General features: G+C 40.2%; 1 protein-coding gene across 1 annotated transcript in view; it reads left to right on the forward strand.

The window, feature by feature from the left end:
- The window catches only part of RSU1 (Ras suppressor protein 1), a 120154-nt gene that overhangs the window by 16829 nt on the left and 76727 nt on the right, over nucleotides 1-26598 (forward strand). The window contains exons 4-7 of the mRNA XM_059818884.1: nucleotides 16032-16152; nucleotides 19489-19607; nucleotides 21112-21194; nucleotides 21464-21578. Of these exons, the coding sequence (XP_059674867.1) occupies nucleotides 16032-16152; nucleotides 19489-19607; nucleotides 21112-21194; nucleotides 21464-21578 (438 nt within the window). The remainder of the gene's footprint in view (nucleotides 1-16031; nucleotides 16153-19488; nucleotides 19608-21111; nucleotides 21195-21463; nucleotides 21579-26598) is intronic.

Here is a 26598-nt window from a genome sequence, read left to right on the forward strand (position 1 = left end):
CTTAATCATCTCTTCCATGTGACACCTTATGAATCTTAAACGTAGCTAAAGGGTGAGTTCTGCTGAACACACAATGGGGAGGGCAGGCAGCAGATATCTACCTTGCTCTGAGGAAGAGAAGACAGACTGAAACTCCTGCAAGGAGACTTGTATCACAGTGAACTTGGCTGTCTGAGAACTGAGCCTGAGGAGGGTGACATACTTGAGCATGAGTGCCAGATTTAAAAGCTAAGTAACCTATGTCCTAGCTATTAGTTGTAGCTGTAGACCTGACTGGGGGAGGAAAAAGATACAGTAAGAAGAGGTGTCCAAGAAGGTTGTTTAACCATTCAAGAAAAATCCAGACTAAACCATTTGTTTAAAGCAGTTTTAGTTTTCAAAATACCAGTTTAAGGATTGCCACTACTCTAAAATTGTGTTTGTATTAACTTTTAATTACTGCTTTCTTCTAAAGTAACACTTAGATCTGCAGGCTGCAAGTATATCTGTTCTCTCAGCCAAGGGATTCTGTCAGCCTTTCTAATAGCTATGTTTGGGTTTCTTTTATGGGAACGTAAACTACTGCTTCTCCTGAGAAGTAACTCATCAAGCCTGAGACTTACTATTCTTTCACAAATTGATGTAGACATTTAAATAGACAGCACACATTTTTAAAAGGCTAAATTTCAAGTTCATATTCTCGTATTTGACACTGTTGACCTAATCTTTTAAGCTATGTAATTAATTGTCCTAGCAGATTGTTTTTAAAATGACTAGAAAAGTGGTGGCAGTGACACTTGACATGCTACACTAAGGTCATATTAGCATCTTCTACTAGTTTTCTGCCATTTAAATGAGTGTTCTGCTTGCTGTTTTTTTCTACTGTTTAGAGTAAATATGTCTATCTGGAAGAATAAATACATGTAAAAACTGGATATGCATATTTTTTTGTGACCATAGTTCATATTTTTGCCAGCCAACTCTATTAAAAGAAAGTAAAGTTTCATTAGCAAGTATGAGGACCGCACTATTAAATCCATCGTACTGCTTAGAATATTTTTGTGGCATAGTTTTTGTTAATATTTCTAGTATGCCATTCATATTGCTGGTGTTTGTGCATTTACATGTCTGTAAATCATTCATTATTGGAAGTACTCAAATCCACATTGATTTTTTTTTTTCTGGAGAATATTAGGCAGTATTTTTTTTCAGCTGTCTGATGCTGTGCTAATGGAGGAGTCTTGAACTGGCTGCTTCTGTTCCAGGTAACTTCTGAAACAGTTGAATCTGTCCTTTGCTGCTTGATGAGAACTTTTTGTGCTTCAAAATCAGAAGCAAGACTCTAGGGGAAGCTAAATAGCTGTGATGCTGCAGTCCTGTTGAGCCAGTTGCTGTGTAGGTGACAAACCTGGGTTGAGTCTACTTTGGGGTCTCCTGTGACAATCCAGTTGAAAGCAGAGGGAGGAAGTGAGTATTTGTGTTTCTTCTTAACTTAATGTAGACATATAGGCCAGTGTCTCCATATATTGTACTGGGAGTTTTTTGTTCCATCATCTAGTGATCTAATGAGAAGCAAAATTAGATAGTCATGCGTATGCTATTAGCCTGTGTAGGTTGTCTGATCCTGACCCCTGATTGAACCCATTGGCTAACATCAAAATAAATGGAGTAGAAGTCCTGACAAATGTTCCTCAAATTTGTGGAAATGAGTGGCTGAATGATAGAGATCTGCCCTTCAGGGTGGTGGATTAATTTGGGTAGATATCACCAAGTTGTCTTTGTTCCATGCCATTTGATGGGAGTTGGGGGACATACAGGTGGCGTTGACCTCCTGCTCAGTGGGGTCGTTAATAGGACATGAATAGTGGTAGGGAATTAGGGCAGCTGTGCTGGATGGGTGTGGAGGGAGTCAGAGTCACAGGACATAATTCTGTAGAAACCATGCTTGATCACTTTGGTCAGTCACAAATATTGTTTCTGCATCTTCTGTGCAACAGTAATAATTTTTATGGGTATCCATTTTACTGGTTTGTGCACTTCTACTTAGGACTGCTTCACCCAAGTTCAAGTGGAACTTAACTTCTCTCGAAGTTTGCAGCAATCTTGGCCACTTGTTCTTTCTGACGCGCCTGTGCAGGATGAAAGTGAACTTAGGGTGTTGATGTAGATCTGCATGTTTTGCAGGGCCAGTCAGCATGCTTATTCTTAAGTTCCTGCTCTGTGGTTGTTGCTGGGGTGGCCGTGCCAGTCGCGTGTTGTGCTGTGTTTGGCTTCCAGAGGTTTGGAGTGTCAGGCTTCTGAAGTTTTGTGTTAAGGAATTTGTCATAGAAGTTCTTGAAATCAAACTTTGTCCATTCAGATCTCTTCAGGTAGAGTTCCTGGTTTCATAACAGTTCTGGGGGACAGTTGTTGGGAATTGCAGAATACTGGGATGTCCAGGGAGACCAGCTCAGGGAGAGGAAAGGCATATTGCCAAGCTTGGCTGTCTTTTCTATTCTGGGTCTTGCCCCATGTCATTTCAAGCAGAGTGATTTGGAGCTCTGGGAGGGAATGTAAAAAAGGTGAGGGAGGGTTGGGTATCCAGTTGGGAATAAGGTTTGTGTATCACATTGTTTTGAGGGCTTAGCTTTTTAAAAAATTGGTTGCACTAGAACACCAAATAGCTGCCTTTGGAAAAAAAGTACCTTTGCAGGCTTGAACTGAAGTCAGCAGGGTAGATTAGGCTTCACTTTTTGGTCCCCTTATGCCACTAGATGTGTAAGTGAGCAACAATTGGAGTAGAATTAGCAACAGAAACATCCTTTTTTAAAACAAACATCTAAGACTGTTTGAGCGTATATATGGTGGCTTATGCCTTACCTGATTTTTTTTCCTTGTGGAGAAGCTTTTGTGAACTATTTTGCCATGAAGTGGTACTGAAACTTACAGACTTTAGATAGCTAGGCTAACTCAAGGTATTCTCCAGCTACTTCAAGTGTAAACAAAATTTCTTGTCGTAGTGTAGTCACACTTAATATCCGTGGTATGCTGATGAGGGTTAACAATTAAAATCCCTGTACTGCATCATGAATAGGAAGTGTGCTTGAAGAGCTTTCAGACTCTTTTTTTTTGGACTACAGCTTACAGTAGTCCAACCCAGGAGCTCACAGAGGGGAAGACGTGATTGGAAAGCAGGTTGGGATGTTAAAGGTTACTTCAGCATTGACAAAAGGTATGAGCGCTAGTCATCAGTATGTGCACAACTATTGCGCTGCCAACTGACATGTTTTATTTTCACTTATTTTGGGGATATGCGGTAAGTTTTTGATGCCTTGTAACTACTGTAACAGTTATTTGACTTACCTACCTGATAGATTAGTTGATGCTGTAATCATTTGGAGAATCTATTCGGAGATTGTAGCTTTTGTGTCTTTATCCGGTTGTACTTGGAGTCCATGACTGTTTCTGCCGTCAGTGGAAATACTGGTATTATATGATGTGTCCATTAGAGGTCACTGTTTAAGTATCTTTAGCAGTTTCTTTTGTGGGAAGAAGCTTACGCTCCTGGTAGCACTTCAGTCTGCCTGGTAGGTGGTAATGAACAGCAGCTTAGTTTTGCTGTTCTCCTCAGTCCCCTTAACCTCAGGTGATCCTGAGCTCACTAGCTTCACCATATTCTTGTGCTGCCTTTAAATGTTCTCAAAAGTTGTCTGCTATTCATAGTTCGCTCCTGATGATTTTTCTATCCTTTTGCTCTCTGATTCCTTGCCTTATATTATCAAATGTCTGAATGACAAGAGGTTGGGAACAACTATTCTTTTTTCTGGAACCTCCCCTGTATGACCTGATGTCACATTCTCTGTCCTCCTCTCCCTTTCCTCTGAGCTGCTGCCCCTTACTGTCCTCTGTTCTTTCCACTGCTTCTTCCTTGATCCTCAAATGTAATCCCTTCCTCATCTTTAGTCCTTTCCTTTTTGTGAGGTGATCCATTAGCTTTTTGCTGCTAGTTCCCATTTCCACACCTGAATTTTGTTTCTGAGTTAACTTTCTGATCCTGTCAGAATAGCTGTGTCTCATTCATCATGTTCCTTTGACAGCCACATGGTCACCCTTTATCATCCTTGTGCATTTTGCCTTCTTCCAGCAAAGCAGTTACCCAGTTCAAAACTTTTCTTCTTTTTTTGCTGCTCACACAGCTTACTGCTTCTTTGCTCTACCATCTCCTTCCAAATTGTTTTGCTCTCTGTGCATGACCACCACAGAAGCTTCTCCCTTCATCGCTGCTAACCCTCTTGAGGGTGTCCTTGATCTTATTTAATATGCTGCTAAGTTCCCTTGATGTCATCCTTACATTAGGCCATCTCCTTTATAAGTCACCTTTCTGGCTGTAGTGTATGCCTCAATGTATTGGAGGTAGTCCAAAGACTGTCTGTCCTGAATTCCTTCCCAGGCTAGCTGCTTTGTCTTCTCCAGACTGCTGAAATGTATTATGGTATCTCCCACTGGTATTGTCTGACACTTTGCATTTTGCCTGGTATCAGGTTATTTATACAGCAAAATTGCTGACTTCTGGAGGGAACTAGAAGCCCATACGTTCTTTATTCTTTGAGTGTTATATTCTCCTCTATGTTGGTTCTGCTTCCTGCTGATAAGTCATTCCACACTGTTGTACTGACTTGATATACCCCAGAATGGTGCAAGTAAGCTATCTGTGTAGTGAAACTATGGTTGTGTCCGAAGCACAAGACTTCTGCTTGACAGTGGCCTCTCAGCTGCTTGGGAGTGGTGCTTTAAATTAACTTGTAAGCCTTTAATTTTTGTTATGTATTTTGATTTGGTTTTACTTCCCATTTCTGGTGCAGGGATCTCTAAAGGGACATATCTTTATGGATGCAGTGCACAGCGGGATGTGAGAAGGAGGAAGAAGGAGATCCCTATACATATGCTTACTAAATTTGTGACATCTGAGTTCTGCACAAATGTTTAGATTAAATACCTTGTTAGCTTTTTTCTTCTTCCTGAAAAAAACCCCCAAACTTTTGGTTCTGAGAAAGTACAGATGGTAGAGCATTTTAGCTTTAAATAATGTAAATCTTGGTTTTAAGAGGCTTTGGGAGAATGAAGCAGAATAATTTATGAAAGAGTTTTGTGCTGTAATGGTATAAAGACTGCATGCTGAAACTACCCCAATTTATGTGTGAATGAAATTGTCAAAGTTTGTGCTGTATGGCTAAAAAGACAGTTTTGCTTTACAAGTAAGAGTACACACTAAATACAACACTAGACACAAATCACTTGTCTTTAACAGTTCTTCGGAAGCTGTTATTATCAAAAGGCATCTGCAAATGTATTAACACCTTTTTTGTAAGTCTCAATGCTTTCTGACATGTTTTAGTACAAATTTCTTGTGTCTTCACTTATCTCCCCGTGGCTTAAAATAACTAACTTTTTTTGTGGAAGCCCCATTTAAATGATCTTTCTCCATGTGTATATACAGGTTGTAATGTAAAATTGTTGGAAATCCTCTTGTCAGATATAGACTATTTTGAAGCTGGCATTTTCAAAGCTAGTGAATGTTGCACGAGTGAACTCCCTTCGTTAAAGAGCTTAATTTTGTATCATCTTACAGAATTTAGAATTGAAGGACAGAGGTGAGAAGGTAGATTTGGTCTAGATTGAGGGGAAAAATGGATGTAGTTTTGTACTCTATTTTCTATGTATTCTTTTTGTTCTTCTAGTAATCAGGTGTGTTGGTTTGAAGTGGGTAATGATGCAGCATTTCCTTTCAGACCACTCACCCATCTGGCCTCTTATTCTTTCCATTGGTGGCCTGTGTCAAAAATACTGTAGAGCGAAATAACCCTTAGGGTGAAATAATTTCCTGATCTTTACCTGAGGATGGGCAATTTGTGGTAACGTGGTTCCTCTTGTCTAGGGGGAATACCTGCTGTAGCTGGAAATGAAATGTATAGTCAGCTGAATTCTGGAACTGGCTAATGTAGAGATGCAGGGAGGACACTGTACCATTACAGACTCACAGAAGTGGCTTTAAGTACTGGGTATAGGGAGCCCAAACTAGGAGGGAGTTAATTGATTCCCAGCTCTGAGGGCTGGAATTAAAGCATGCATAAACACATTTGCTGACTTTGCTTTTGAGCAGTGAGGTTTTTTACTGCAGCCTCTTCCTGTGTGTGTGTTTAGAGGACAGACTGGTGTCTCTGATAAAGTGTCAGCATGGCAGTCTGTGATGCTGAATGGGGGGAAGAGTCAGTTGATCCAAGTAGCAGTGAAAAATAGTCCTACGGGAGGTCCTAAAAACATTGCAGTGGTATAAAAAGTGTAAACTGCTAATACTGTCCAATAAAGGGAACTGAAATTATGGACTATTTGTTAGATACTCACAGTGAAAGCAGGATTTTGTAAACTAGCGCTGCTAAGCACGTGAGTAGATTGGTATGCCTGAGTAAGAGGCTGAAGTGACCTTGGCCTGTGAAGGGTAACCTACAGTATCTATTCAAGACTTGGTGTTCAGGGCATCTTTGGTTAGTCCTGCTTGTAAACTGCAGAAAGCATGTTAAATAGACTAAAGAGAATATTGAGGGAGGGGAAGGTGAACCTGCTGAACTTCAGCTGGTTTGATTTAACTAAAGCTGGCTACTGTGCAGTAGCATGAAAAGATCATGCTTCAACAACTAAAACACCTGAAGAAGACTCGCTGAGATTTAGTGAGACCATTTGCAATTGCATTTGTTGGAAGCCTAATAACAAATTTCGGATTAACACTCTCAGCTGAAGTTCTTCAGTCCTGCAGAAGTTATTTTTCTTAACCGTTCCCTGGTGTTGAAATATCAACACATACAGATGATCTGACCTGTAACATGGGGATGTAGCCTGTGTTCTTCAACTTTTTGCATGGTGTACCACATGTTTTGGCCACTGACATAAAAGTAAGATAGCAAAGCATCTTGGCTGAACTGTGCACTCCTCACAAAACAACTATTGAAGCTGAAGATGCTGTGGTCCACTACGGTACTTGCATGTCACACTAATTCAAAAATCTTGGCTAATACTCTGTTTCTTATTATAGAAATGAAGGGGCATGAATATATTGACATTTTTATACCCATCCTCAATTGAACAGTACTGATCCTTACTGCTGTAAAAAAACTAGCAAACATCAGATTTTTGTGAGGTATTTTGGTGTGGTTTCAGTTCTTTGCTGTTAGGTGATTTATTTTCAACCTAGTTTCAACCTTCCTAACCTCAGCTCCTGGTTTCTAGTATTTCTCTCCAAACTCTGAAGTGCATCTTAAGCTTTCTTCTCAGAGAACAGCTTTATCCTTTGTCTTCACTAGATGTCACTTGATTCCCAGTCTCTTCTCAGCCTTTCTTGTGCTCATAGCACTTCTCCTTAGACTCTGGGTTCTAAGTTAAAACTGTTTATTGATAAATTGTTTTGTCAGCACTGTAGCACATCAGTGAGCTATAGTATAATTTAAACATGTTCATAAGAACATTTTCATAACAGCAGTGTTTCTGTGGATAATTGCAAAAACGAACTCTGCTTGTTTCTGGAAAGAGCTGAAGATTAAGGAGACAAGTTTGTTTTTAATGTTTTCAGTGTGAGGAAGGTTAGTATCCATTTTTGGAATAGAGTGGAGGGAGGGCAAAAGGGGAAACTTGATCTACATAGTGTGTAAATTAAGTACTGTATGCTTCACTTGGGATAAGGATTCTTTCCAGTTAACTGCCAAGTATGGTATCAGCATGCCTATGAATATTGAAAATGAAAATTGTTGTGTTCTCTCTGCTAATTCCTTTTTCATTTTGGTGAAGCTGATTGCTTCTCTCTGTGTAACAGAACCCTTGGTAAATTAATCTAAACATGTCTCCAGCTCTACGAGTACAGTTATATTGGATGCACAGAATGCATTATATATTTAGTATTCTAAATTCTTCTTCCCCCATGAAATGTGAGTAACATTTCATGTCTTTATGACCTTTACTCTAAGGGATCCTTACTCATAAAGAGTTCCTGTTGATTCTAACTGAATTAGCAACAGTCTGCAGAACTGGGTTAATTATACTGTATAGCTCATAGGGTTTACTTTTGGCTTAAGAAGTAGGTTCTTGCCCTTACTTGGAATCTACAGTGGACTGACAGCACTCTCAAAGGTCTGTATTGACCAGCTTTTAGGTGGAACAGTTTAATGAGAAACTGGCATAGTCTTATGAATTTCTTCTATGACAAGTAGTGCTATTTTATTATAGCTCTTCTGGATAAATATTCCCTTAGAACCTGTAAAGATTTAGAGTACTACTGAACGTGATGTTCCTAGGTACTGCGAAACTACTTCATTAACTAAAGAAGCATTCTGAAAAAAAAAACCCCACGGGATTCTGCAGCTTAAAGTTTCTAAAGGTATGAATGCCAAAGAAACTAATCATGTTTTAAATAATTAAAATTCTTATTTCATTTGATGTCTGATTCAAAACCCATCTAATTCAATGGGAGGTTTTCTGTAGCCTTTGAATCATATTTATCAAGGAGATTCTAAGCTTACTTGCGCACAGTTTTATGACTAGGCAGGTGTTACAGATATGGTTTTCCAAGCAGCAGTGAGACAATGTTTATCTTGAACATTCAATGTTAAGGTATACACAAATTGGAATGTTTCTTTCAGTTTACATACCATGTGTTCCTCTCATGGAGACTTACGTTTTTACAAAATCGTTTCACTTGTCCAGTTGGGTGGTTTATTGACTCTTGTCATGTTTTTCATCTGAGCTTCCTTGTCTAAAATGTTTTTTATTTTAGTTTTAACTTGTAAAGGAAATTTTTATATGGGTCTTTTTTTGAGAGTGTCTTTAGAAATGTTTGATTTAATGTTGGTACCTACTAAATACAAAAAAATAGACTAGATTTCATCTTTTAGCTGAAAAGCAAGTGGAGACTTAATTTTGCAAACACCTGAGTTTGTTTACTTTTAAAGTTGTGAGGTTTCCTGTTGTTTTCTAGTGCTTCACAGAAGCTTTAAGAGAAATAATCCTGGAGATCATTTGCAGTTACCAGAAAGCCTGTGCATTTTTCAGCTTTATGAAGGGCCCTGCCACCACAAGAGGAATTGTACTGAAACCTAGATGAATGACTAGAGTGGCAGAGTGGAACTGGAGGGGAAAAAATGTGCCTCCTTTTCTCTTCTTCCATTTACTGTGTTCTGATTTAAATGTTCTTAGCACATTTCTCTGCATGATAGCTGTCTCTGATAAAAGGTCCATCTAACCCAGTATCTGTTCTCCAACAGAGGGCAACATCAGACCTCTAAAGATAGATGTCTAGTGTTGGCTTCTGGTTCTTGATGTGCGGAGAGAACTACGGTCCAGATCCAGGATACTTAGGTGTGGAGTTATATATAGGCATAGAATAGTAGCATTTAATCCTTCGTGTGTATGTTTTGGAAATCATACCAGAACTTTTGAACAGCTGCTGCTTATGTAGGAATAAAATTTAATAACTTGCCTTGAGTGAAAGGCTGCTCTGAGAATATATTTTAGTTCCTAAAGAATTGCCACTAACTTCAGAGAAAAAAAGAGCATATTTGTTTTTAAAAGCTTTAAGTATAAATAAGGATTTAAGCCAGTCCTTATTTCCAGGAGCATGAACGAAGTCCTCCTATTCCTTGGTGTACAGTTTGTAGATCCTCTCTATCGCTCTCAATCAAGCTTTTGAAATTAAGGTGAAGTCTATAGCTCTCATAATGAATGCCTGTATGCAATTTCCAGTACTGAACAAGGGGAAGGAAGCCGTTCCTGATCTTGTGAAGTGAGGCTTAATATGAATGGGGGCTTCATGATGTGACTGAAGCTTCACAGGAGAATGCAAAGGCATTGGGCTGCCAAATTTTACTAGCATTTGCTGAGGGGGAGTTTAGTTGTTAATGACACTGGGCAGCAGATGGTCTCAGAAGAGTTGTTAAGACACTGTGGATTGTACTGTAAATATGTGGGTGAATGGAACCAGAATGCTGACGGTTCATTCTCACCACTCATCATGAGAAGGTGACTAGAGTGGAATTTGGTATTGCCAGAACACGAATTTCTTGGTATTTGGCAGTCTGCTATATAGCTGGGAAGAATTTTGCAACATAACAGTGGGATGGTAGTTTGGATGCACTTAGTTGTGTAAAATTCAGAACAGAGAATGTTATATGCCTAGTCAACCTTGTTTGACCACTCCTGATCTTTAGACCTGAAGGTACTGAACCTGTGCAGTTTAGCTACAAGACCAGTACAGGAGTTAACTTCAGTCTTCTGTTTTTCTTTGAATCCAAGAGAGCATTCATTCATATTAGAAATGAATCTGAATTGTTGAACCAGAAAATAAGCTGTTACAGGGAAGAGTCCTCTCTCTTCTACCACACACCTCGTCTTGAGTTACTCTTCTGTTTTTTCTTCTCATGAAATACCTAACTGGGTCCAGCTTGTCACTTATTGTTTGGACTCTGTCAGGGTGCTTTAAGGAGGGTACTTGTCCCAATCTTGTGGTCTGTTCACAGATGCAGAACAGCTTTGCTGCTACACCATGATGCAAGAGGTTGTTAGGTAACTAAATCCACTGTGAATAGGACTGACTAAATGTAAGGTGCCTGTTAACCAACACTGATTGAACTGAGCCACATCAGGTATTGCTCGCTTTCCTTGCATGAGGGTAGCACTAACAAATTGTCTTTGTAGTCTGACAGTTTCTGTAGATGTCTGGCAGTTTCTGAAAGATGAAAAAAGTTTCATGGGCTTCCTGTCTTTGTAGTGATAGTATTGTCCTTGGTGTAAGCTACTTTTTAGTGGCCTTTGAGAACTTTCAGTGTCTTGGATAATAGCTGCTTAATTTCTTTATCAACTTGTGACGGTGTTCAGCCTGAATGATTGAAATACTGAATTGACACAGGCAGCCAAGCTGACTGTAGGTTTGGTAAGTCTGGCTTTCTGAATGTCAGGCTCTTGTTTCAGTGTTCCCACAACAGCTCTGCATTACATTTAGCATAACTTGTGATGTTATGTTGCACTGTTTTTTCTAGGAGAGTGTAGTCTCTTACACTGTCAAAAAAGCCAAAACCTTCATACCAAACTTTTATAAATTGCATCAGTAGTGTAACTTCAGGAGAATTGTATTCGGCCTCTGTATTGTTTAGGCTTTGACTACACTAAAACCTGTATTTGTTAGTACTTCTGATTCCTAGTCTTGCATAAACATAGTTTGTGTTTGAGAAGGCAGAAACATGGTTTGCCAGTCCATTGCATCTCATCAAAGTCAAATTAAAAAGTCTAATTTCTGAAAGAAAAACACTTTAATACTGGTAATTACTGTTCTGGTGAAATATTGAGGCTGGAAACAGCTGAATTAAGTCAATGAAAATCCCCAGTTAACTTCTGTTAGGGAATAATTTAAGACAACAGTGGTAGTACATTACCCTTTACTTTCCGAAGGCGTGTAACTCTTGCCATCATTGAGTGACAGATATGCATGGACCAGTTGGAAAATACCACAAAGGGAGGGCTTTTAAATGTTCAGATTTGCCTTAATGACTTTATTTAAAAAGTCTGCTAAAAATCTCCTGCAATGAATATGACCCTCAACAGTATTATTTATGTAGTATAATTAGTGTTTGTTAGTGATCCTGTCATTGTTCACAATGTAATTAGGCTTATAATCTAGTAAATGTGACACACTTTAATGTTCTGCTTTGTAAACATTATTGACTCCATTTTAAGACTGAGATTTCCTCATGCCAACAAATAAAAGAAAATCATGGCCTCATAAAAACTTCTCATTATTTAGATGTGCACTCTGTGGGTTCCTGATGCAGTCAAAGTTGAGACTGAACCAAGGTGAATATTGAACACAGGTGCAAGCTTCAGGGCAGGTGACTTGCCAACCTCCTTTTATGTAAACCTCAGCTGTCTGCTTAAATCTCACTAAGTTTGAAGGAGAAAAGGTGCAAATCTGAATAGCTTTTTAACCTCATCTGCACATGCATATTCATATTGTGCTTCTGCCTTATTTTTCATGTTTCTAGATAACCAGGTATTGATTTGTTGCTAATTCTATGTAACCATGTATGTGTATTGATCAGTTATTCATTTATGGGAGGTAACTGAAAATGGGCTTGGCTGAACTTCTTTTACAGAATCATTAAGGTTGGAAAAGACCTGTAAGATCGAGTCCAACCATCAACCCAACACCACCATGCCCACTAAACCATGTTCCACAATACCTCGTCCACATATTCCTTGAACACCTCCAGTGATGGTGACTCCACCACCTCCCTGGGCAGCCTGTTCCAATGCTTCACCACTCTCTCAGTAGAGAATTTTTTCCTAATGTCCAGTCTAAACCTCCCCTGGCACAACCTGAGGCCACTTCCTCTTGTCCTGTCGCTAGTCACTTGGGAGAAGAGACGAACGCTCACCTCTCTGCAACCCCCTTTTTGGTAATTTTAGAGAGTGATGAGGTCTCCCCTCAGCCTCCTCTTCTCCAGACTGAACAACCCCAGTTCCCTCAGCCGCTCCTCATAAGACTTCTTGTGCTCCAGACCCCTCACCAGCTTCGTCGCCCTTCTCTGGACACGCTCCAGCACCTCAATGTCCTTCTTGTAGTGAGGGACCCAAAACTGAACACAGGATTTGAGGTACGGCCTCACCAGTGCCGAGTACAGGGGCACGATCACCTCCCTGCTCCTGCTGGCCACACTGTTTCTGATACAGGCCAGGATGCCGTTGGCCGCCTTGGCCACCTCGGCACACTGCTGGCTCATCTTCAGCCGGCTGTCAACCAGCACCCCCAGGTCCTTTTCTGCAGGGGAGCTTTCCAGCCACTCGTCCCCAAGCCTGGAGCGTTGCATGGGGTTGTTGTGACCCAAGTGCAGGACCCGGCACTTGGCCTTGTTGAACCGCATACAATTGGCCTCGGCCCATTGATCCAGCCTGTCCAGATCCCTCTGCAGAGCCTTCCTACCTTCAAGCAGATCAACACTCCCGCCCAACTTGGTGTCATCTGCAAACTTGTTGAGGGTGCACTCGATCTCCTCATGCAGATCATTGATAAATATATTAAACAAGACCGGTCCCAAAACTGAGCCCTGGGGGACTCCGCTTGTGACCGGCCGCCAACTGGATTTAACTCCATTCACCATGACTCTCTGGGCTCGGCCATCCAGCCAGTTTTTACCCAGTGAAGAGTACCCCTGTTCAGGCCACCAGCCTCCAGCTTCTCCAGGACAATGCTGTGGGAGACAGTGTCAAAGGCTTTACTAAAGTCCAGGTAGACAACATCCACAGCCTTTCCCTCATCCACTAGGCAGGTCACCTGGTCATGGAAGGAGATCAGGTTGGTCAAGCAGGACCTGCCTTTCATGAACCCGTGCTGGCTGGGCCTGATCCTTTGGTTGTCCTGCACATGCCCTGTGAGTGCTCTCAGGATGAACCGCTCCATAATCTTCCCTGGCACTGAGGCCAGGCTGACAGGCCTGTGGTTCCCCGGATCCTCCTTCCAGCCCTTCTTGTAGATGGGCGTCACATTGGCAAGCCTCCAGTCATCCGGGACCTCCCCTGTTAACCAGGACTGTTGATAAATGATGGAGAGCGGCTTGGCAAGCTCCTCCCCCAGCTCCCTCAGTACCCTTGGGTGGATGCCATCTGGCCCCATAGACTTGCGAGTGTCCAGGTGGCATAGCAGGTCGTTAACTGCTTCCTCCTGGATCACGGGGAGTTTATTTTGCTCTCCATCCTTGTCTTCCAGCTCAGGGAGTTGAATACCCTGAGGATACCTGGTCTGGCTATCAAAGACTGAGGCAAAGAAGGCATTAAGTACCTCAGCCTTTTCCTCATCCTTCATGACAATGTTCCCCCCCCTGCATCCAGTAAAGGATGGAGATTCTCCTTGGCTCTCTTTTTGTTAATGTATTTGAAAAAACATTTTTGTTGTCCCTTATGACCATGGCCAAATTGAGCTCTAGCTGGGCTTTTGCCTTTCTAATTCCCTCTCTGCATGACCTAACGAGGTCCTTGTATTCTTCTTCAGTGGCCTGCCCCTTCTTCCAAAGGTGATAAACTCTCCTTTTTCCCCTGAGTCCCAGCAAAAGCTCTCCGTTCAGCCAGGCTGGTCGTCTTCCCCGCCGGCTCTTCTTACGGCACATGGGGACTGCCTGCTCCTGCGCCTTCAAGATTTCCTTCTTGAAGAACGTCCAGCCTTCCTGGACCCCTTTGCCCTTTAGGACTGTCTCCCAAGGGACCCTCTCAAGCAGTGTCCTGAACAGGCCAAAGTCTGCCCTCCGGAAGTCCATGGTAGTGGTTTTGCTGACACCCCTCCTTACTTGGCCATGAATTGAGAATTCTATCATTTCATGGTCGCTAAGCCCAAGACAGCCTCCGACCTTCACTTCTCCCACCAGACCCTCTCTGTTTGTAAACAGCAGGTCAAGCAGGGCACCTCCCCTGGTAGGCTCCCTTACCAGCTGCGTGAGGAAGTTATCTTCCACACACTCCAGGAACCTCCGGGACTGTTTCCTCTCTGCTGTGTTATATTTCCAGCAGATGTCCAGTAAGTTGAAGTCCCCCACAAGAATAAGGGCTTGCAATTGCGAGACTTCTGCCAGTTGCTTGTAGAATGCTTTGTCGGCTTCTTCGTCCTGGTTGGGTGGTCTATAATGGACACCCAGCAAGATATCTGCCTTGGGTTGCCTTCCCCCTCATCCTTACCCATAAGCACTCAACCATGTCGTCACAATCGTTGAGCTCTATACAATCAAAACACTTCCTAACATACAGAGCCACCCCACCACCTCTCCTTCCTTGCCTATCCCTCCTGAAGAGCTTATAGCCATCTATTGCAGCACTCCAGTCATGCGAGTCGTCCCACCATGTTTCTGTGATGGCGACTATGTCATAGCTGTCCTGCTGCACAACGGCTTCCAGCTCCTCCTGTTTGCTGCCCATGCTGTGTGCATTGGAGTAGATGCACTTGAGCTGGGCTATCGATTTCACCCCCGACATCAGTATGCCACCCCTAGGCTCATCTCTAGGCAGCCTGGTTTCATCCCCTTCCCCCTTCAAATCTGGTTTAAAGCCCTCTCGATGAGGTTCACCAACTCATAAGTGAGAACCCTTTTCCCCCTTAGGGATAGCTGAACTCCATCTGCTGCCAGCAGGCCCGGTGCCGTGTAAACTGCCCCTTGGTCAAAAAAAGCAAAATTCCTCTGACAGCACCAGTCTCTGAGCCATGCGTTGACCAGGTTCGCTTTCCTGTTCCTTTCAGCGTTCCTCTCTGCCACTGAAGGGATTGTGGAAAACACTACCTGTGCTCCTGATCCTTCAACCAGTTGCCCCAGCGCTCTGAAGTCCCTTTTAATCGCTTTTAGGCTTCTTTGCCCAACCTCGTCGCTGCCAACCTGCAAAACCAACAGTGGGTAGTAATCAGTGGGCCATACCAGACCAGGGAGTTTCCAATTTTCCAGTTTTAGGGCTGAACTTAAATTTTTGTAAACTTTGTTGAATCTTAAATGGATGAGAACTTGGATACTAGATCATTTAAGCAGTAAGCAGAATGAGCCATCGCTAAAAATGGATTTTTATTTCATGTTTGCTATTAAAGAACATTAATAAAACTGTTATCTTGGTGTAACTACTTGTATCATCCATTCTTTTTAACTCAAATAATGACGTGATCTGAGTCTCTTAAGCTCTGCTCGTTTGAGACCCGTAAGTGCTACACGAACACAGAGGAAGCCCTGCTTCTCTTTGTTAGTCTATGAGAGCAATGGTCTTTGTTAGTCAAAATATCTTAGAATAGTGGTAATAATCTTCTGAAGAGTACAAAGTGACTGCTCTCAGCACTGAGAACAGATTCCAGATCGGAGACTTTTTTGATATAAACTTTGCTTTTATTGCAATAGCTGTTAGGTGCTGTTTCTACTGTCAGCCACTGTACAAACAGAGCAAAAGACAGGTGCTAGTAGAGCATCTGTAGTCTAGGTAGCTTGCTCTAATTGCAGTCTCTCACTGTGAAAACTTTTCCACAGCTGTGCCAGCAAACATCGCAGACCTGAGAAACATAGAAGTGCTCAACTTTTTCAACAACCAGATTGAGGAGCTGCCTACACAGATTAGCAGCCTTCAGAAGCTCAAACACCTGAATCTTGGGTGCGTATCTTAATGGAAAAATTTGCTGTAATAGAGATGCTGTCAAACACTGTCGCAACTGAAACTTATTGGTTTTTGCTATTGAAGTGTCTTTTTGAAAGTGTTTGATGATAACTTGGCAATTATGGCTTCAGAGTGTTTAGCTAGTGTCCTGGATAATCGGATACTTAAGTGATCAAGCACTTATTCTGATATACTGATAACCATTTCAGGGCAAGAGCAACTCACATTTATCTAATATTGAAGTCAAACTTAACAATTATTGAATTTTACTTCCCTAGCAACTGTCTTTTAATTCTGTGGTTGCTGTGTAAGAGCCAGGCTCTATTTTCTGTTCTGCTTTGTTAAAAAAAAAAAAAAAATTAAAAAAAATGAAACCAAATACTAATTTTTTCATGTTAATTTAGGACTTTAATTCCAGAGTCCTAAATTCATGATTAAAGAAACTTCAATTTCTATTAAACCTGTAAAAGAAGCAGTAAATCTTTAAATGTGGTGTGCATTTAACTCAAAGAGCTAGCATTGACTGAATTTGAGCCATAGGCATTCCTGTTAAGTGTAGAGTTGGTGATACTTTATAATTAAACTACAGTTGCAGAAGGCTTACTTGAATTATTAAGAAAATGAATGTGAACCACAGAACCTTCTCAAAACTACCTGGACATATTTAAAGTGTAACTACTTAGGAAAGCACTAGTAGGGGCAATCTTCAGCTTTATAGGCTTCTCATAGAAAGAATGCGTGTATTTTACAAATTCAAACTTCTGAACACCATAATCAAACAGAGGATTTTTTAGTATTTTAAATATGAAATTATTCTGGCTGGTGATGATCCATCTTCTCTGGTCTTTATTTGGTCACTTCAGATCTCTAGCACGCTCCAATATCTGTTTGAACCTGGATTTGATTGTGAATTAATATTTGCTCTGAAAAGCAGCATTTTATATGCCTTGAGAGTTAAAATCTGTATTTTGGAATGGCATATAGAAGTTTTGCAATGTATAGAGAGAGGAAGAAGTTGGGCTCTTTGCAGGGATTGAAGCAGTGACAAGTGTTTGTGTAGTTCAAGTACTGGTCTTCACTACATATTTTTTTCTATTAATGTAGTACGAAAGGCCACTCGAGGTTAAGGCCAGCAGACAGTTAGGTCTGGAACCACAGTTGCCACCTTTGTGTGTCATGTGGTCCAAGATCCTGCAGATTAAATGCTCTTCCTTCTTAATCCTCTCCTTACTCGTATTCTTCCAGACACAGGTTTTGTTCTGCAAAATGGGTTCTGCTTCAGAAGTCCTTGGAATCAGTGAAGGGGAAACTGCTCTGCTCTAATAGTTTGGGACTGGTGGGGGAGGAGTCCAAGAATCCTCTTGTCATCTGCAGTGCATGTACGCACACAGGACATCAAAACAGCCCGCTGGGGGCCAGGGGGCACTTGAATAAAAGCATAGATGATTTTTGGGAGGATTTTGGTGCGGAAGGATCAAGTAGTGGGTTGGGAAGAGGGAAGATGCTGCACTGAAAAGATTAAAAAAAATAAAAAATCTGGAAGGCAGGTGTGGCACAAGCTCAATGTTTGAACTTCTGCAAGGCCGAATAGTGCTGGGCAGGGACTTTCAGCTGGTTTTTTTTCCATCCCAAAGAATAGATACCATTCTGCCTATTGTCAATAGGGAGAACACTCTTTCTTTCCCTGTTCCTGGCTTACAAAAGGGAAGGTTGTCAGGGCACTTACTCTTTTTACTAGTGAAAAAGGAGCTACTTTCTTTAGTTCTGTTCGATATGAAGAACAGCTTTAAAAGCACTGGCGAGACTGCAGTAGAATAGTGGAGAATGCTGTTCTGTATTTTAATAGCTACTACTGCAACAGTAATACTATAGGTGCATGTCCGTCATAGGACTTCTCATTGCGGGTGAAGAAGATTTCATTCAGAAATTAGCTACAGAGAGCTGATCTCTAAAGGTCCTTGTTCTGGTGAGGCTGGTTTATGCAAAAGTGGGAGAGGAAAAGTGAGATTAGTATCTGAGAGTCTGTAAAAGAAATGTTGTACTTGTAGTCATCATGCTTAGTCCAGAGGTGCAACTGCTCTTGCGTTTAATTCAGCTTCCAAAGGACTTTCTTAGAAGGTGGGCTTATTAAGTGTCCTATAGATGTCTTTCATAGTATTTATCACTTAGTGTAGCACAGCGTTTGACAAACATTGCATGAGGGGTGGAGGGAAGGCCCCAGAGAATAGAGCCAAAAGTCATTATTTTTGGGTACCCAACTTTGTTAATACTTTGACTTGAGTTTTTATAGTTTTTAGTATTATATCGCTCTTCATAAATTCACATTATATCTTCTCTTGACTTCAGTTGTAGCTATTGCTATTTATCACTTTTGTGTCAGAAGGAGAGTCAAATTAAGAATATGTCTAGAGATAACATGTGAAAGGTCATGATTGTTTCCTATCATAAGAATAAAATCCAGTTCTTCAAAATACTACCTGTACATGCTCTTCCTGAAGATGCCTGTCTTCTCTGTTCCACTTTCAAACCCCGGTGACAAATGAAGCAAGATCCATACAGGCAAGCTATATGTTTGGTGTATGTACACTAGGGACAGTATAAATAATGGGCTGGTGGTTCTTTTCTGTTCCTGTAATAAGCAGCCAGAGCTCTAGCTTGTACACAAACAGTAAGGTGCTATGAATATTGTCTCCAGCTCCTTGCCTTTCTTTGTCGTTGCAGCAGCTCTAGAGATTATCTGGATCCCCTCATTCAAGCCCTTTGAGGTCAGATAAAAGTTACTGTGTTTTCTGTAGCTTGCCTGCTCCAGGTTATCAGAGAAACCTTTTTCTCCTATTAGCTTTCCCCATCTTCTTCTGGCTTTTGCCAGCAGGAACTGGTATTTTAAAGCCTCTAAGACTGGCTGAACGAGCTATATTTAGACTAAGCCTCATCAATCAGAGGACTGCCATTTTATTTACCTCATGCTCCATGTCCATCAATAGTTATCTAGTGACACAAATTTGCTGTTCTTAAGAAGGGGTTTGAGCAGCAATTATCGATGAATGTAAATACTGTGCAGTCTAGGTACTCCTCGTGTTTGGTACCGTGCTGAAGATCTGCGTAGTATGGGGGAATGGCAGATTTGGGCATATTAATGAGAGTAAGAGCTGAAAGAGTTTTGTGTCACAGAAGGATTGTTCAATATCTTCTAGCATCAAGCCCTTTTCAAAACAAAACGGAATTTTGGTGTAGAATGCATTTTTTACAAATGAAACTCTTGTTACTTGTATTATTCCTACCAGATAAAGTGAATACTGATGTCATGTTCTGTTTTTTCCTCTTCACCTACAGCATGAACAGGTTAAACACCTTGCCAAGGGGATTTGGCTCTTTACCAGCTCTGGAGGTTCTTGACTTAACATACAACAACTTAAATGAAAATTCTCTACCAGGAAACTTCTTCTATCTGAGTAAGAAATTTTTCTAAAAACTCTACAAATCTTCATGATATGGTGCTTTGCTTTCTGCAAGCTGAAACTTATTTGATGGAGACCAAACTCCAACAGAATTTTTTTCTGATATTTATGTTTTTCTCTGAATAACTCTTGAATATTTTCACATAGCTCAGCAATATTTATCACTGATATATAGTCACCTGACACCATTGGACACAAGAAGACTTGGTTAGTAATGGCATATGAGTTTTCTTCTGAGTAATATTACCTTGGGTCCCATACTCAGTTAAAACTTCATAGAATCTTACGGGCCTCAGGAGAAAGTAAACTGTTTCGCAAAGCAGCTGTTGTGTGTTGACTCTGGAAACAATTGTGTTCCTGATAGTTCGTTACTGAAATAGTTTTAACAGCTTGTGGACGTTGAAGTGACCAATGTGTTAAATATACTAAGGTTACAAAGCTTGGCACAGGAATGGTAGAGTTAAGCTGACCTTTGCACATGTTAAAAATACACGCTCAGAGAGTTAAAATCAAGGTACTGTAATGCATGTGTGCAAAAGGGCTGCATTATGGTTGTCCAAGCAGCTTGAATTCTGGTACTTTCTGGATTTCGGCAATTCTGCTACCTTACTGGTCTTTTCAGTGTACTATGCTGAAGCGACTTCAGGATCAGTGCATTTAGCAGGAAAAGTGACAGGCGAGGGGAGAGGAAGGAGTCTGAGAGATTTTGTGATTGTAACCTGGCAGAGGAAAACTTTTAAGTCAACATTATTAAAAATGGTCACATATAATGAAAAGAGGAGGAGGAGTAAACTGTATAAGAGAAATGGGATCTCCTCTTTGGCGGGGAGGAGAGGTTTTGCTGACCTGACCACCTTCCTTCCCACTGCACCCAACAGTTCTTTGTGAGGCTCCTTTTTAATTTTTTTTTCCAAACTGTCATGTATGCTCCTTCAGTAATAGCAAGCTGCATGGTTATGCTGGGTCATCTCTTTTTTTCTGTGAATTTCATAGCGACTAAGCATGGAAATTACAAATTATACAACTTGAGTCTTCTGTATTGTTCTCTTTTTAAGGTCTCTTTCCCAGTGTTAGACTGTGCTTTCTATAGAGCTTAATATAGATGTGTATTTGTCCAAAAATCTCAGATTATATTTTTAATGTTTATTTAGGATGCAAATTGATGTAATGAATAAGAATTGGGGGTAATAAAGAGTAATGACTGTGTTCTGACAGCTGAGCATTGAGACTAATGCCAGAACCTGCCAGAGTCTACTATTGCAGAAATTGTTAATTGTGCCAGTCCTTTTGAATATAGATGTTTTCCTGAACTCACCAACAATACAATAAGCCAGTAAATCTAAGTTTAACCTGCTTGTTGTTATTGTGAGCCCTGGGTATGTCAAAGGCTTTTCACCAAGTCAGGGTTATTAATCAAACCTGACTCCCTTTTATTGATTAGACCTCAAATGGTAGGGTTATATGCCACCCTGTTTATATATTGCTCTTTAATTTGCAGCCACGCTGCGTGCACTCTATCTAAGTGACAACGATTTTGAAATCCTGCCGCCAGATATTGGGAAGCTCACAAAGTTGCAGATAGTAAGTAATTTATCTAAATTCTTGGAAAATCAATTCACTTTTGCAACGCTTATAGGAATAGAATCTAGTCAATTTGAGGAGTAGTAGGGTACGTTTGCAGGAATAGTCCACTACACCTGGAATGGTTTCTTGTTTACAGCAGACACTTGTAAATAAATTGGAAGAATTGAGTTTTTAGGAGAAAGGTGGGGGCAGAGTCTGTAGACTTCTGGTTTAGGCTGCTTTGTGGTAACAGAAAATTGTTCTGACTACTTTATATTCACTCTTAGCTGAGTCTTAGAGACAATGACCTGATATCACTGCCTAAAGAAATTGGTGAGCTCACTCAGCTTAAAGAACTTCATATCCAGGGAAATCGTCTTACTGTGCTGCCCCCAGAATTAGGTAAGATTATGGATGATCATTTATTTATTTGAATAATAACAATAATGATGCACTGTGTTTCCTTGAAATGAAACCAGCTGTTAAACTCTAGGAAATTATTATGCTTAAGTTGTCTTTGCTGCTAATATTTACTTTCCGCTGAGAAACACTCACTTTTTCACTCCTGCTGGATATGCAGGAGGGGTCAGAAGATGATGTGTGTTTGGTTTTATTAGTTTTCTACATGTTACTTTCTCCTTGTGTATTAGTACACCTGACTGCCAATTTGTATATAGCATCTTGCTTTACATAACATATCATAAATGTTGGTTCTGCAAAGCTATTCTTGTCTCTGGCTGGGTTTTGAGAACACTGTTTGGATCAGCCAAAATTATATTAGCGAAAATGACAGCAGTGTAAGTGGCTGTTTTTGTGACTGTTCCTGTAAAAATGGAAGTTTGATCAACTAGAGTAAAATACAGCTAAATTAGGGGAATTTTTTGTTTTTCTGTTTCAGTAGCCTACCTTTATTAGTGAGTTGACAGCTCTTTCACTTAAAGTGGTGGAGCTGGTTGATGTACTTTTAACTCGTGACATTGGCCATTTAAATATGATTACAAGTGGCTTCTTTCAACCTATAAGGCAGAGATTTTTTCTGTGACGCTTAAGTATTGATTTTGCTGAATTTGTATTGCAGTATTCCATTTTATGTGAGGGGTGTTAACTTCAATAGAAGTTGTGCCTGTTTGGCCCAAGCCAGAATTTGGTTTCATATCTTTTTAAAGATTGTCATAAAATATTTTTGTTGGGAATAATGTAGCTGCATCAATTACCTGCTGTTGAAACACCTGCTACACAGGGTTTATTCCTTGTTTCTTGTTATTGTGGACTGTTATATAGGGAAGCTTCTTTTTCTACTAGTACCTTCCAAATAATAATTCCCAAAACTCAGAAAGATAGTGACTTAGCATGATAAAGCAAAATTATTTGTTGTCATAAGAACTTGCTTTGACCCATTAGAGAATGTGGCAGCTGTGTGCATAAACGTGACAGTCTGCAATGTGTGCTTTTTGTTTTATATAGCAAAGGGAAGTGTCTGCTTTTTCTATGAGGGGAAGATATTTCTTTTGACTCTTACTTGTTTACCTACCATGGTTTTTTGCGTTTATCAATCTAGTGGACTATATGATGTTGAGGTTTTTTTTCTCACCACTGGTAGACGAAAGTTGCTCTTGTTTCCTTAATTTCAGGTGTTTATTCTTTGACACAGGTATACTTTCTTTAGCTTTTTGTTAAAGTCATATTTATAAAGCCTCTTTCAACAGCAATAACATTTCAGAAGTGTGTAGTATCTGTAAATGTACTTTTCTGTAGCTTCCTAAATTATAACCTTGTTTTTTTCTAGAAAGTGAAGTTAAATGCTGCACTGAGTCTAACCACCTTCTGTGGCTAATTAAATGTTCTAAACATGTTGCTGTCTTACAAGCATAACAGCAAATTCACTTTAAATGGTTTTACCATCATTGTCCAAACCAAATGTAAATGCTTGAAACAAAGTTCTTGATGTTTGTTTTGCACTGACCTGCAAAACTCAGGATGGCCAAGGGAAGCGTTTCTCCTTTTAGTTAACATTTGTTTGTGTTACAGAATATCACAAACTGGTAGAAAAAGGACTTGTAATTCTGCCCCAGCTGATCAGGATGAGGTGCACTGACACAGCTTAAGTGCTTGTCATCTCCATTCTTTAGTATTCAACTGTTATTCTGTAAATTATCCTGTCCTCTTCATGTATTAATTTACTACGGTTTCATTTTATGGTCTTGCCCAAGATCCTCATTCATGATTTGTTGGTGTAATTTCTATTGCAGTCTATGCCATGTGTAGCACTAGAACTATAGCAAATGTTTAAAGTGGCTTAGATTTGGGGGTATATTTCCAGAGAACATTCCACTGAAGTCTAGATTTGTAACTTGTGCAACTTGCAAGCATATTTACTGTGCAAAACAATATTCTTGTTTATTAAACATCTAGGCAAACTTGTAGGGAATGGAGTTTAGTCAATGGAGCACCAGGCTGGGCTTTGGAGGGCTTGTTTGAGGCCAAGTAGGAGGAGGCCACAGGCAAGCATGAATCTGCTGAATGATTAGAAAAAGTCACTTCATTACTGCAGCCCTGTTTTTTTCCTTCTGCAAACTAGGACGATTTAGAAAAGCAGGCCCCTTTGCAAACAGTTTCAAAGTCTGCCAGGGAAGGGTGGTATGTGAGCATTACACCCTAATGAACAGACTGCTAATTCCATAGTCGCCATCTGAGGGAAGAATATTTTATCTGCTGAGTTCTCACTCCTAAGTTTTTAGAATTGAATTATAATGTAAGGAGAACTGCCCAAATACTTTGTGCTGTGCGTGTTGGTTAAATAGCTTTTCAAAGAGCAGATCCTGTTTGCGTTAATTGGAGATACTGCTGTTCTGTTCAAAGTAAACAATCTTTCCTCTCTCATTATCACTTTCATAATTAAAGGTGCTGAAGGCTTTTGACTGGCTTAGTTCGGGCACTGGTGGACAGCAATGAGTCATTAGACGTTCATTTACTAGGGAGATGGGCACAATATAAACACCAGAACAAAACAGTGTGTTTAAATGAGGAGAAGGGGAGGAGTACATTCAACTGTTTTTTAAACATAATGGAAAAAAGTGCAGAAAAAGGCATGGAGAGTAGGGTATGAGAACAGGCCACAGGCGGGCATTGGGATCAGAATTTTGGAGTAGAGAGAGATACCTATAAATAAAATCCTGCAGTCTGCTCTTAATTTCACCTGACATGATTGAGCGTGGCACGTGCCAGTAGGAAGACTGGGGGAGATGAGTATTATCCTCCTCTGTGTTTAGCAGAGAATACCTATCACTAATTTAAGAAAAATATTATTGCCCAGGAGGAAAAGAGGGGTCTAGAAGAATGCACTGGTGCTCTGGGGGAGGGTGCTTGTCTGTAAATACAGTACGTGTGAGTGATGAACTCAGGAAGTGGTCGGGAGTAGGTGGGTGGAATTTGTAGCTTGTTTTTATCATTTGTCTCTCAAAAACCCGTTCATGAAAAATGGTGGTGGGCAGTCATATATAAACTTTAAAGAAGCGCTGGCATTTTTTCCCTAGCATTTAAAAGGTTATGTGCTGCATTGCGAGACAAATAAATCATGATTCACTGCAACAACAGAGTTGCAGTCAGTTATATAAATTGCCAAGGAAGCACTAAATCTGTCACTTTGTGTATTCTGACCATTTAACAATTGGAACGGTGTTTGGAAAGAAAGCCAAGTAGAAACAAGAACCACGTAAAGTGGCAGATGTAATTAGTAAGATCAATGATGGTGTTTTAAGTTCATTGTATGGTCATCTGGGTGGACCCATATATGCCACATAAAAGATTTTCTTAGTGGAGTCAGGAGCGTAAGAGTAGTATATGGTGCGGACTATTCACAAAATTGTGGCTAAATGTAAATAGCCACCCAGAGAATGTAACTAGCTTATCTGTAGGTTTGCATTTTTGATGTGAAAACAAATGGCATGATTTTTAAAATTCAGATTCTAATGCTGACTGTGTTCGTTACGCTGCTGCCAACACACATGTGTGCACACAGGTACATGGAGTTTGCTCATGTTTATGCATATGGGAAGAACAGTGATTTCTAGGGATGCATTTTTAATTGCCATCTTTTTTTTCCAAAACTTAGTGTTGGCATCAATGGCTTTTAAGTACACTATTCAATACTGTTCTAGTTTATCGAGTAATTTCCTCAGGTAAAGGGAGACACTATCAAAACTGTGAAGTTAGGTACATTCTTGAAAAGTGGAAAATTCAAGCTCTTAAAAAAAAAAACTTGATGGGGTAAGTAGCCATGTTCCTTTTTAAGGAGGGTGAAACGTTTTGCAAATTAAATCTGTACATCAGAATGGCTAAGTAATTCTTTCATCATTTTTTAGTTTTGGACAGCTAAATTATCTTCTGTGGATAAAGGATTGACTTTAAATAGAAAGTTCAAGGAATCCTGCCAAAAGTCTGAATATTTCCATCACAGGAAGACATTTTAAAAATTAGGCTTTTGAAATTACTCTGTAATTTGTGAATGAATATTATATTACGCAAAGTAGTTGCTGCAGTTATTTGTTCAAGTTAATATTAATCGAAATAGCAATTTACTTAGGTAATTATAACAGGCATGTGCAAACATAGGAATCTCTTATTTCACAAAAGATATTTCTTTTCTAAATATACTTGACGTAAACACCAAACTTTTCTTATTTCAGTATAAACTGTCACTGCACTCTACCCGTGTTACAACACAATGCTGCTCACACCTACAAATACAGGTCTGTGGTGCTTGTTGGAAGCCTGGACATCCTGGGGCTCTTTGGACACCAGCTCTGAGCACTGGAACAACTAATTAATACCTTCCAATTTTAGAAAAATTACCTGTTTCTACTTTTGGAACTAAGGTGAAGGTGGTGTAAAAAAGTAAGGAACTTTACTGAACTTCCCAGCGGATAAACAAAATAACTTGTTTTCTAGGACTGCTGATATAGCAGTTACTAGTAAAGGAATATTAGAAAAATGTATATAACAAGACAGGTCACAGACAGATTATTTATGTAAGAAAAGCATCACTGAAAATTTGTGGCTATTCTAATTGTGTTTCTCATTTTGGGTTTATTTTAAGTTAAAAAGGGGGAAAAAAAAAACCCCAAAAAAACCCCACCAAAACCCACCACTTTCTATGTAGTTAGAAAACAGGCCGATTCCACAGAGTACTTGATGGGAGTTAAGGTGCATGGGAAGAGATGACCAGTCTGCAGTTTCATTATACACAGAAAAATATTTTCTATAGCCCATCATTTAGATTTACATCACAGGCATTACTTTCCTTACACTGCTGTAGTTCTTGCCAAACTTCCCAAGATTCAGATTTGTTCTTACATTAGTTTTTAAAATATGCAAGTCTTACTGTTGCTTCTCAGATGACTGCAGTGTGTGTGTGTATGCTTTC

The sequence above is a fragment of the Gavia stellata genome, chromosome 6, assembly GCF_030936135.1.
Source record: "Gavia stellata isolate bGavSte3 chromosome 6, bGavSte3.hap2, whole genome shotgun sequence".
NCBI classification, from domain to species: Eukaryota; Metazoa; Chordata; class Aves; order Gaviiformes; family Gaviidae; genus Gavia; species Gavia stellata.